Here is a 12,787-nt window from a genome sequence, read left to right as displayed (position 1 = left end):
CAGCTCTACCACTAAAAAGAAAAGAGGGCCTTTCTCATAGCATTACACAGAAAAACAATAAACTCTGGGAAGGGTTCAGAATGGCTCATCTCGGGCCATATGTCCACCCCTTGACCCGTCACGAGATTGGTCAATCACTGGCCTGAATCTTCTGCTCACCCCTGTAGTCAGAAGGGAAGGGATCGTTTCTGTAATAAAGGGACAGTGGCAAGCAATAAAAGGCACTATATATACTTAACCAGATAATTATATTTATTAACCATTTTATGATATAATATAGTGTATATGTATAATATAGTGTATATGTATTTGAGAAAGTGTAAATTGTCCTGTGAGCATGCGTACATGTATATATTGCATGCATGTATGTGCATACGGATCTATTTTCTGTATATTTTACATAGTGGTTCATGACTATGGATGGATACATACATTGTACATATGCATTACTGTTTTGCAAGTAAGAGTGTAGTTTTTCCTTTTCCAGGGATCCCATTCACATCCCCAGATCATAATTACCCAGTGAATGTATCCTCTACCTTCTATCCCCTAGAGTAAATTGCATTCCAGGCAGATTGCCCTACTTACTGCCCCCACAGGTGTCTGATTTCTTTCTCTGGAAAGTCAGAGGATCACGCAGGCCTATGGCGGTGCCTCAGGGGCCCCTTGAACATGGGGTGCCACATCCTTGTCAGCGGTACACAAAATGAAGCATTATTAGAAGTGACCTCGTATACGGTTTTCGTGGCATCAGGATCAAGGTAAGAGCACTCCAAGACTGGGTAACCAACCAAACAATATGGGGAACTGGAAGATAAAAAGTAAGGGTAATGGAACCAGAGAGAGGTGAAAAATGAATCAACAGAGTGTGAGGCGGTGGTGATTCCTAGTCTAGACGTTAGTTGACTATGGCTAAGTGTAGCGCTCTTGGCCTACTTGGGAGTGGTAGGAGCCGAAGGAAAATGGCCAGTGCAAAACTTTCGCTCTTCTCTTCAACTCTACTTTCCCTTCTCTCTCAGTCCCATCAAATCCTTATGCTATGCACGTGGCTCACCTCTCCCACAAAAGCTTTCTGGAATTATCACCCACAGCAGTGTCCGTCCCTCTCATTTGGCAGTGGAGCTTAGACTGCCTTGAGATCTGGCCACTGTCTGGGAGCTGCTCTTTCACAACCAGATTGAGAAACATAATCTTGTCTCCACTCAATAAGTACACTCCCTCATGCTTAGGAAAAAGATAAATTATCTTCAAAATGACGAAACCAATATGCCCATGCCAAGGAAGTAATCTTTGCTATATTTTAATTTAGGTGTTTCCTTTCCTATAACAAGCCAATAGTTGAAAGTTATTTTGCTTTACGATTACACAAATGGAATGTTCAGATTTTAGTTAACAATTAAATGGATCAGTTTTAAATTTTTGGAACATATATTTGCATATCATTGCTCTCAATATACTTATGTAAAATCCAAAGTCTATATTCCCAAATACAGAAAACCTATTCATGTCAGCTTTAGTTACACGTGTACATTTATTTGAATGTGTGGAGTGTGTGCTTTTACTTCCAAGAAAGTCAGCTCTGTTTCTTAATTGTCGCTATAACTACAATTCGGGAAATGCTATTGCAACATCAATATGTTATGCACGTCTTTAATTAGGTTAGTGCGGCCTGTCTGTCACAGCAACTGATCCTAGGTATTCTTATTTAGTCTACTTGAAGCTTTAAAATGTTCTCTTTTTATAAGAGACATATTTCGGCCTCATTAAATTGTTAAGCAAACCAATATAAGCCCTACAACTTGATTGCTATGTTCTAGAAATCCTGTGCTTCTTCACTTAGCACATCTTTAGCACCACCTGAAAGAGCACTCTGCCCCAAGTACCTGAAATACTCTGCAGCTCTAATGTGTTAGGGCTCTCTTATCAGATGGAGACATCTGTCACCCCCCTGATCACCAGGAAGATCTGGCTGTGGCATCCTATGGAACTCCAGAGCTTGATTCTCTTATCTAGTAGTTAATGCAAACGAGTTGCAGGTTGCTTGCTCTGAGCAATGTCTCACACCAGGTCACCACAAAAGAGATAACACAATGACTGATTCCATGGTTTGGAAATTACAGATAGAATCTAGCCTAAAGTTCATTTCCTTCTCTTTCCTCAAAATCTGACAAGATCTCAACAGGGAGAAACAACCATTACCTGGAACCAAGCCCTGCGGTACTTTGGTCTTTTATACCTTTTTTCTGCCGCAATTAATTTAAAATGAATCGTTAAAACTTGCATTAAGGAGAAAGCAGAGGTTTTTTTTTTTTTGAAACACATATAGATGTTATACGCTTTTTACCATGTCCGAGGTCAAAGGATAATACAGTAACTGCCATAAAGCTATAAGGGGATTCTCTCAAATTCAGTCCTGTTAAAATGGAAGGCTGCATTATTAACCAGTAGTGACATGAGAGGGCAAGTATGAACAGCTAGCAGGTCAGGGATTAAAGCAGGGGTGGGACACAGGGGAAGTATAGGACCCATTGCAAAATCTAAATCTTTCCCGGTCCCAGCTTCAGCATGGCACTACCTCCTGGTGGCGGGCAGCTCAAACGTAAGTACTGATGAGGAATTCTGGGTTCTGGGGCCAGCAGGGACTTTCAGCATTTCAGCACTCACCGAGTTAGTTGGCACTCATTTTGTTTCCCTGCTTCTCAAGACTTCTCCTCCCCCAAATATAAGAACTTTAGCCTACACTGGTTAGGAAAGGGAAGGGGGACAGGGCAAAAAATGGGAGCCAATCACCAACTGTATTATATTTAGACCGTCATTATTGTGATGGGATGGGTATTTTAATTCTTTCAATTTAACTCTTCTAGATTAGTCCTCATAGTTTTCACTGCATATTCCTTTTTATGGATCTGGACCAGAAAAAAAATACTCCAACCATATGAAATATAACTAAGTCCATCTATTTATCTCTCCTGTGTTCTTTGCACATTTACTTCTTGTACTTCCTTTGGGAGCAGACCATTCAAAAACTAGGTGAATTGATAAAATGAAGCTGAGCTTGAACTGGGTATAATTTACTATATGGGAGGCCTTCACGACAGACTGTCACAGATTCATGAGACTGCTTATACTTCCGCTTGTGCCAAGCCAAAGGGACCGGAACTCATCTCATCTTTGGTTTTTTATTTTATTATTTTATTTTATTTTTTTTTAATTTTTCACTTACTATTTCTTTTTTTTTAAACATCTTTATTGGAGTATAATTGCTTTACAATGGTGTGTTTTTAAAGATAACAAGAGAATCAAATTTTGCTCCCAAGCAACTCAGCTCTCCAGTGTCCGCGAAATCTTCAACCTAATCCTGCCACTCCCACGCCCCATCTTTTTTAGACAGTAGTGGAGAGACATTCTTTCTTGTAAACATTTCCGCTCATAAAATTTTTGTCTAGTGGCAGCAATGTCTGATCCAGCTAAAGCACTGGGCCACAAAACCATCATCAACAATGATCATGTTTGCAGATGCTCTAAGTCTGGAAATCATTGCTGGCATGTCTATGTGTTTAAAAAAATTCTTGGACTTCTGGTGGTTTCTAGAAAGCATGTGCTTTCTTCTGAGAAATTTCTGAAAAAACCTCAAGGACCAAGATTTTCAAATAAATAGATCATCTTGGTTACCACTTGACTCAGCTCAGCCATCGCTATTGACCCTTCTCCAGATTAGAATAGAGTGAATAGGCACACAGGAGTGTGTAGTTATCTTTGAAGCAAAATTTGAGGGCCACTATTATAGCTATTTGCCCCAGAACATCAAATCCACCACTTATCATTTTTGCTATATTACTTTGGCTCTTGAAGATTTTTCGTTCTGAGTCTAATAGTCTAATACAATTATCTCTGGCAAGGCCTGCACTTGAAGCCATTATTTGGTGAGGACTAATGCACAGAGAATTTGGGCTAAGAGTAGAGCACAGACATGGGGGTGGGAAGGGTAGAATTTTGAGAAGGAAAGATGAAATCAACAAGGGTCACCAAAACTTGTTTTCCTCCCAATTTAGCCTAGAACTATCTGAGTTTGGAGGAAAATCTGTCATTCTTTTGGAGTGTTATACATTGTTTTTCAACTTCCATGCAAAATTTTCTGCTTATTACTTGTACTAATGTCACAGCATGGGGCCTCCCTTTCTATCATGCATAGACTAGAGGAATAAGTTAGCTGTATGTCTGCTAGTTTTTACATAAAATGAAATTGCCTATTTCAAATATTTTTAGTTTATTTTAAATAGGTTACTATCCCATTGCTTTTTTTAGTTAAATATTTCTTGCTGTTAAAGTAGATGAAAACGCTTTGTGTGATTCCAGTCCCTAAATATCCTACATGGGCTCAGAATGTATTTTTAATTTTTTATTATAAAATAGACATAGAGAAAAGTGCATACAACATGAATGCATATTTAATAAGTATTCAGAATGTGAACCCCCATGTAACTTCCAGCTGGATCAAGAGACAGAATGTTGCTGATATCTCAGAAACTCGCACCAATCACAAACCACACATTTCTCTCAGAGGTAACTGCTCTTCTCACTTATGTGATATCTAATTCCCTTGCTCTTTTTTTTCCTTTTTAGTTTTACCTCCTATACATTTCCCTAAACAACATCGTTTAGTTTTGTCTCTTCCTGTGATCTATAAATTGAATCACACTGTTTGTATTCTCTCATTTTTTGCATCTTTTGCTCAAAATTATGTTTGTCTAAGATTCATATGTATTATCACATATGGCTGCAATTTCCTCTTTTCCAACGATGTGTGGTATTCCAGTGTATGTAGCACAATTTTAACCATTCTCCTACTGAGAGACATGTGGTTGCTTCCAGGTCCTAGCTGTTATGAATAATGCTGATACACATGTCATCCACGCCTCCCACTGCATGTGCTCATGCATGTCTCTAGTGAATATACGGATGACTGGAAATGCTGGGACATAGGGTACGCAGATCTTCAGCTTTAATCGATAATGGGAAGCTGTTTTTTCCAAAGTGCTTGTTCCCCCTGCTAATATATGAGTTTCTATTGTTCCACATCATCACCAACACTTGGTATTGTTGGATTCTTGATGTTTTGCCAATCTGACATTTAGTGTACATTTACCTCCTTGTGCTGTTTTCTTCCTTCTCATTGTGGTTTTAATTTGCAAAACTCTGATTTCTAATGAGATTGGGAACTCCTTCATATGTTTACTTCCTGAATCCAGATCCTTTAAAATTTAAAGTCTGGTACTCTAGACTTTGGTATTTTGGTGTTGTTCACACTGAGCATTTCATGTCATAACTGGTAAGTACTGGGACAGCAAAAGAAACTCATTCATTGAACACCAATTTGGAACTGGGCACCTCATGTACTTTGTCCTATTTAATCCTCGTAATAACTTGCTAGTTGACCTTGTTTTTGTAAGTGTGAGAACTGGCACTCAAATCATGCCTGTGTGCCTCTGTAGTCTAAAAACTCTATCCAGTAATCATATTCCCTCTCAAGAAATTACCTCCACATGATCAAAATAATGATCAATATCCCGTAGTAAAGTCATTGTATTAAAAATTATACCAAAAGAATTTCAAAGGTGGCTGGTTAATATGTCTAACTAAATAACTGCAGCCCTAGGTCAGTTTTCCCCTTAACACTCCAAAATCCAGTCTATTGACATTTAAAGAAATGAAAGGCTCTTTGGTGGGATTTCCCTCATGAAAGTAATTCGTGAGACTATTCAGTCACATGTTTCATTTTCTACCCATGACAGGCACTTGTGAAATGATTAACACAATCCAGTAGAGTTATAGGATATTAAACGACAGCCAGAAATAAAAGTAGCAAAAGACAAGAGTGAAACACAAACTATTCTCTAAGAGATACATTTTTATATAGGTAATCAATTTATTAGGACACTCAACAAATTCAAGCAGTAGACACTTTTAAAAAAATTAATTCAAAGCCAATTAAAGGATAAACATCAAGGCTCCTAAAAATTTATGTTATTAATGGTGCCTTTTTTTTTTTAACTATAAAGGTCTAATAGAAAGCTTGTAAATCCTGCAGATATAGAAACAATTTTCAAAGAATCAAACTAACCAGAAGCAATGACGCAGGCATGAAATTGCCTACAAAAGCGTCTGGACCAAGCCAGTTTTCAACATCCCTCCCTGATGCTAAGAATAACTCTTGGGATGGGAGTAGCATTCTGTGGGTAACTCTCCTCTCTCGTATCTTTGCAAAAGTGACCTTTCAACGGGATCTGATCCAAAACTCTTCCCAGTGATGTAGACACACTAATGAACCTTTGTCACCAACAACTTCCAACAGGCTTGGACTTGGCATCGATGAATATTAACCTCGCATTCATCCCACTCCATTGAAACAAACGGTGAAAACAATTTTATTAATCACTTCTATACACTTCATACATTTTGTGAGGTCCATTTTATTTCTACTTCGCTCCATGACACAAATCCTTGCTTGCAAAAGTGCTGGCACAGTGTATACTTTCTACTTGTCAATATACCCCCATCCTCTTCTATACCATCAATTGGCTACAAAGATTTAGAGGTTCAGTGATTATAGGATTTGAATGATTTTAACCCCTTTAAATTTGGAAACTCTTTAAACCCCATTTTCTCTGCAGCCACTGAGAATTTTTAAATCAGCTTGGCCTTTTCTAGCTCCAGGTCTAAGGATTACAGAGTTTTAACGAGTATAAATGCTTCTCTGCAGTTCTACAAAGAGCCGTTCCCAACCAGTTGACCTCCAAGAAATAAAGCCAGCCAGTTCTCCAGCTGGTAACTGCTGATCAGAGTTTCTAAATGGAAAGATATGGATGTTATGCCACAAACCACCAGGAAAACATGTAATTGCTTCCTCAACTCCACATGAAGCCAGTGAATCAGAAGATTTGATGGAGGAGGGGCAGCAGACTTCAGACGTGTGCCAGTAAATGTCCAAGAAGGAGAAAACAGAAAACGTCAGGGACCCAAAGAAGCTCACTGGGGCAGAGAGTAATGAGTTCACTGATTGCAAGCCACCTTGCTCCTAAAGGAAAGCTGTTACCATGGATACCCTCAAACCCTATGTAACCCTCTGAGGTCTTACCTCTTGCGTCCTCACATTTATGTATCCATAGTGAGTTCGAAGGGGCCGCCTGTATGTATAGGAGAATGGTATCCATTTTGCACCAGGTTGTCCGAAGCAGTTTAGTAGCAATGGAAAATTCACTTCATTCACAAGGCGCACAACCAGCAGGAAGAGGAATGCTGCTAGGAAGCTCACTGCAATCACAGACTTCCTCTACAAAACAGTCAAAAAGAAAAGAAGAATGAATGACTTTCAGTCAAAAGCAGTCTCTGAGAGGTGCTTCCTCTCCCTTTCTCTTTCAAAGGGATCAAAGGACTTTGTCATTTAGGATATTTCACTTGGAGACAGAAAATAATCATTTGGTGACCAGGTTGCCCTAGTGTGCTGAGCCTCTGAGAACAAACAGCAGATTTCTTGGATTATCTTTCCATCCCACTCCAATCCCTCCTTACCTTCCCACCTTCCTTGGTGACTCCTATGCAGTTTTCAAAACCCAAATCAGACATTCCCAGCTACAGGTAGCCTTTCCTAACTGCTCAGTTCCCTCCCCACCATTATCCCCTGAGCCCCAGCCTATCTACCCTAATAGAGGTAAGAAGTCCCACCACTCCAATACTTCGAAGGCACTTCTACTGTTGTGCACTTTTCATGGTATAATTCCTTATGTGACTTTTCCTGCATGTAATTTTGAGTTCCGAGAACGCGGGCGTACTGTGCCATACTGCTCTGCGTATCCTAGGTCCTTAACACAGTACCTTACATACTGTAGGCACCCAGCAAACACCTGAGTGAATGAATAAATGGATTTTTCACATTCTTATAGACCCAGTCTCCTTACAGATCATATTCCGCTTCTTCACCTAGCACCCTCTACAGGAAGGAAACTTTGTGCTATACGATATGCAAAAGACTCAAAAAGCTAACAATAAGAGTAGGAAAACAAATCCACGTCAAGCAGCATAACAACATCCCCTAAACATGTTGTCATCAAACCAGAGTAGGAGCAACTGCATCTGACGGCCATGGGAAAGGAGAGATGTATTTGAGACTGAGCTTGATAAAATTCATGCATTTTAATCAATAGAGATGTGCGATCAGAGCTTTCTAGGAAGAGGAAACAGAGTAAGGAGGCAAGAAAACATGACGTTATTCATAGCCACATAGCACTTTGTTTTACTGGGACACAGAAGAAGAAAAAGCTGAAAATACAAACGATAACTTTATGGACTGTCTCAGATACCAAGCTGAGAAGTCTCTACTGAATTTGTTAGTTGATGGAAAGCAGAAGGAGACTTTTGTTTGTTTAATTTTTGAAATGTGAATGTTTTAAGTTATAATCAAACGCCAGTGTGTAAGGTGCTTTGGAGCAGGGAGAAACCAAAGATAGGCAGCAACTAGTTAGGAGAGCATTCCAATTGGCTAGGAGGGATGGAAATGAGAGCGGTGGCAGGGAGTGTAAAAAGGTGAGAAAAGACATGAGAAACTCAATTTAGGTGGAAGACAGAGAACTTGGCTACAGAAAATAATCTGATTGGATAGAAGTGGCAGGTGGAAAATTCAGAGATGCCTGAGATTTTGAGTCCAGGTAACTGCAATAATACTGATCATATCAGGAGAAACCAGGGTGGTTAGGGCAGAATTGATTTAAAAGAGTAAGAAGACTTGGCTTTCTAAGTCCTACTTTTCAAGGACTGATGGGTCATCGGGACGGAGCCATCAAGGGGTCAGGCAGAAAGTCAAGTCTAGAGCAAGAAGAAAGAGCAGAGCTGAGGGCAGATGTCAGGAACAACTCAGCCTTGTCTCCAGGGGGAAGATGTAACCGAAAGCGGGGGTCCGGCTGCTTGCTGCTCAAAAGCCAGTACTAAAGAGGCAAGGTTGATGGAAAGGAAAGTTTGCTTTATTTTGGGTGCCAGCGCCGCGGGGGAGGGTGGACACCTGCCCAAAGGCTGAGTGGCTCCCGCACTGACAACCAGTGGTCAAGAGCTTTTAAAGATGGGGGGTTCTATCAGCTCCGTCATCTTGAAATTAGTCATGTGGCAGTCTGACCAGCATCATCTTAATTGTGTTAGGGACAGTTAGTCTGAAGTTACAGGGTCGGTTGGTTCCTATTTCTTTGAAGCCAATTCTCATAATTGTGGCAGCTTATGTCATGGCTACAGTCTTGTCATCACATAGTTAACTTCTTCCACCTGGTGGGGATTTCAGTATCTATGAGACAGCTCACAGGATACGGCTCAGAATGTTATCTATAGCCCTTAAGGAGGAGCTAAAGGTCCTAAACTAGGCTTACTGACTAAACTATTATTATTTAGTCTTGCTGGACCGTTTTCCTTTGCTTCTGCATTTTCTCACTTCTCTGATTAAACTTATTCTCTGGCTAAAGTTTTTCCACAGACAAAAGGCAGGCAGAGGACATGGGGGGTGGGGACCACAGGGTCCCACTCCATTTCAAAGACACAGTGAAGTATTCCTTCCTGAAGTTGGGCTTCACCCCTGATTCTTCTTCAAACTTAAGGGAAACTAAGTAACTTTCTGGGAATGGGTGCTGTTGTATTTTTAGCTCACCACTTCCTGGTGGAATTGGCTTCCTTTTACTCGTCACAGAATGTCCCAAAGGAGAAAAGAAACCCAAAGGTGGCCCCTGTATCCTCCCTGGTCAGAGTCTCCGTCAGGGCAGCAGAGCAAGGCCACAAAGTCAGACACACCTAAAAGAAGTCTTTGCTCTTGTTCAGCTCCCGTGATGTGGAAAAGCCCATCCATCCCCCTGTCCAGCCAGCCCCATCTTCCAATCACCTGAAAGTCCCTTGAGTTCTGCCTCCTCAAAACCCCTCATCTCACCAGTAACTACCACAGCCTTACCTCATTTAACTTTCTAATCATGAAAACCTGTTTTAATTTGCTCCTCTGTGGAAGCACTATGTCCACAACATCGCAATGTGTCAAGGTAACAGCTTAAATGAGGTGACGGATCTTACAAGTTGAAAGGGACATAGACCAGAACAGATGGCTAAATAAAAGCAAAAGGGCCAGTCACCCATTAAGTAAACTGGTAAGAACCTTTTTTTACGGGTAGATTGTTGCAAAACAGCAGCTTGCTTTGAAGGAGCCCAGATGGGATTTGTGCCTTTGTCTATTCCAGAGCCCAGCATGGCTCTCTGCTTCTCTCAGCTGCCGCATTGCATTGCACGGCTGAGGGTCTGGGGACCAAAGCATGGAGGGCCTTTCTGAATTCACTGATCTCACATAGCAACACATACATAATGCATCCATGAGAGGAAAATAAATCAGCCCTTTTGACAGAAACTTCAAAATGGAATTAAATCACACTTGTAAAAGCCCGCTCCCCAAGTAATCCGTGTCTGCCTCCCATGTTCTGTCAAAGGGAACCAAGTAATGAGCAGAGAGCAGACGAGGGGAGCAAACGGGGAGTGGAAGCCAGACACCGACTCCTCTGTGCTGAGCCTGGATCACAGTCTCCAGTGGGCAGATGGGTTCTTTTCACAGCTCCGGCTTCCAGTCCCATTTCTGTTGCATTGTCTGAACCCGATTCTTTGCCTTTCTTTATATTTCCATATTCTAGTTTAACATGAACGCATTCCCATAGTGCTGATACAAAACCACCCTGAAATTTCACTAGAAGAGGTCTAATGTCAAGCACATTCTGGACACAAGGACAATGGGACTCAACATGAAGTACATTCTTCTAGTAGTCACTTCTGCCAGATCGCGACCTTGAGCTTCAACAACTACAGTGAAAACCATGGATGAGGCTACTCACAATCTACAGACACCAGAATGCAGTGAGAATGTGTGTGTCTCTGTGTATGGATGTGGGAGTTGGGGAAGTAACAAAATACCAATATCCATGATATACGTGAATATATTCACTCCTTCAAGGTGCAACTGCTCATTGAGTCCACATTCTGTGTAGACTTGGCAAGGTGCTGAAAAACAGAAATAAAACCATAAAAGACAGACAGACAGACCATGCTTCCAAAGAGTCACAGTTCAGTGCACCTGGCAAGTAAACAGAAAATTATAATACCACATATCAAATGGGGTGATGGAGGTATGCACAGGGCCCTGTGGCAGTCCAGAGGAAGACGGGGGAGAGCCGTGCCTGGGACAATTCAAAGAATGCTTGTCTGAGGAGGTGATGTTCAAATGCAGTCCTGAAGAACAAGAAGGAGTTAGGCAAGTGGAGATGGGAAGGCCATGCCAGGCAGAGGGAACAGCACAGACAAAGGCACAGGAGTTTTTGAAAGGCCTTAATTTGGTCAGAAACATGCAAGTCATTTGATAAGTAGTGGGAGATATGCTGGGAAGTGGACAAGGTTCAAATCCTAACAAAAAATAATAAGCCGAATGCATTGTCAGATGTATTTATCTGTCCCATCTACCTTACATTAGGATAATGAAAGGATAAATACATCAAAGTGCTGTTTTATAACTCTAAAATATTCTTCACTGTCCAATCAGATGTATCAATCACTTCATTTTATTCCGAACTGCCATTTAACGCACCACACCTTGTTTCCAGTTGTTTGAATTAAGTTTATCCCATCAGTTGCTTGTTCTTTTAACTGTTTTGAGTCTATCAACAGTCAGCAAATTAGACTCTACTTGTTTACACATGTGTTCTACGTCTAACGATTTGTTTATGGATGTGATCACTGCTGCCTTTATTGAGGTAATCAGAGCATCCCCTAGATTCAACAACCAACAATTAGGTAAGAGAAAGCAACAGTAAGTACTTGTCAAGTTTATAATGCATAAGATTCAGTTCAACAAACTTTTCGTACTGCAGAAAACAGACATAAATTTAATAAGGCATTGCCCTAAGATCAGACATGTGAACATTAAAGGATATAATGGGTGGAAGAAGCAAAGCACAGTTTTAGGCACATAGTGAGCACTCAGAAATGGAAGGTGTCACTATTATGATATAACCACGAATTGTGAGATCCTTGGTGGACATCAGCCAGTGGTGAGCATTGGCCAGCCCCTGGGAACAACGATAAGAACTGAGAGATATCTTTTTCTTAAATATTCCAAGCAGCTGCAAACACTTGAACTATTCAGTACAACTCATCCACACAAGCTCTGAGAGAATGTCACTGTGCCCAAATAGATCTGATGAATTGCTTTAGGGAAAGCTTTCTCCTTCTTTTGGGCAAGTCTGAAGGGGCCTTTAATAGCTGACATTTAGAATTTAATCCCCTCTGTGCTGCAAAAATATGCATCAAAAATGTGGCATTCCAGTTGCTCGCTCTTTAGAGTAGGATATCAGACTTTATAGCAGAAATACCTATTTCAAAATAAAACCCACAGAGAATTCATGATTTAGGGAGAAAACAATTGCCGAGATTTGGACCTAGCAATTTTGCAACCTTTATTAACATTTTTATGTTTTTATTCTTTTTACCACAGACTTTAACCACAGAATAAATTCTTTAACTTTTAGGTTAGTCGGTTGCTAGATTTTTGGCTTCTTTTTCGTAAATGATAAACAACAGTACAAAGGCGTATTTTTCTACTTAAATCGTATTATTTAATGACTGAATTAGTTGCTTACATGGTAAAATGGTGCACTTTTGTCCATATGCTGTCACTTACTCAATAATAAATATGAAAGCACAGTGCCAACTGTATTATTTATACCGTTACTCA

The 12,787-nt window shown here is 40.5% G+C and overlaps 1 protein-coding gene across 1 annotated transcript in view; it reads right to left on the bottom strand.

Moving 5' to 3' along the window:
- The window catches only part of ST6GALNAC3 (ST6 N-acetylgalactosaminide alpha-2,6-sialyltransferase 3), a 345,293-nt gene extending 337,670 nt beyond the window's left edge, over positions 1-7,623 (bottom strand). Inside the window, exons 1-2 of the mRNA XM_027113934.1 lie at positions 7,570-7,623; positions 7,136-7,330 (exon numbers count right to left, since the gene is read on the bottom strand). Coding sequence (XP_026969735.1) covers positions 7,136-7,330; positions 7,570-7,623 — 249 coding nt within the window. The remainder of the gene's footprint in view (positions 1-7,135; positions 7,331-7,569) is intronic.
- Positions 7,624-12,787: the final 5,164 nt, after the last annotated feature.

Source organism: Aethalodelphis obliquidens, unplaced genomic scaffold (genome assembly GCF_003676395.1).
Source record: "Aethalodelphis obliquidens isolate GAN/ISIS:26980383/991018 unplaced genomic scaffold, ASM367639v1 scaffold13, whole genome shotgun sequence".
NCBI lineage: Eukaryota > Metazoa > Chordata > Mammalia > Artiodactyla > Delphinidae > Aethalodelphis > Aethalodelphis obliquidens.
The sequence above is the reverse complement of the archived record's forward strand: the minus strand, read 5'-3'. Positions and strand labels throughout refer to the sequence as shown.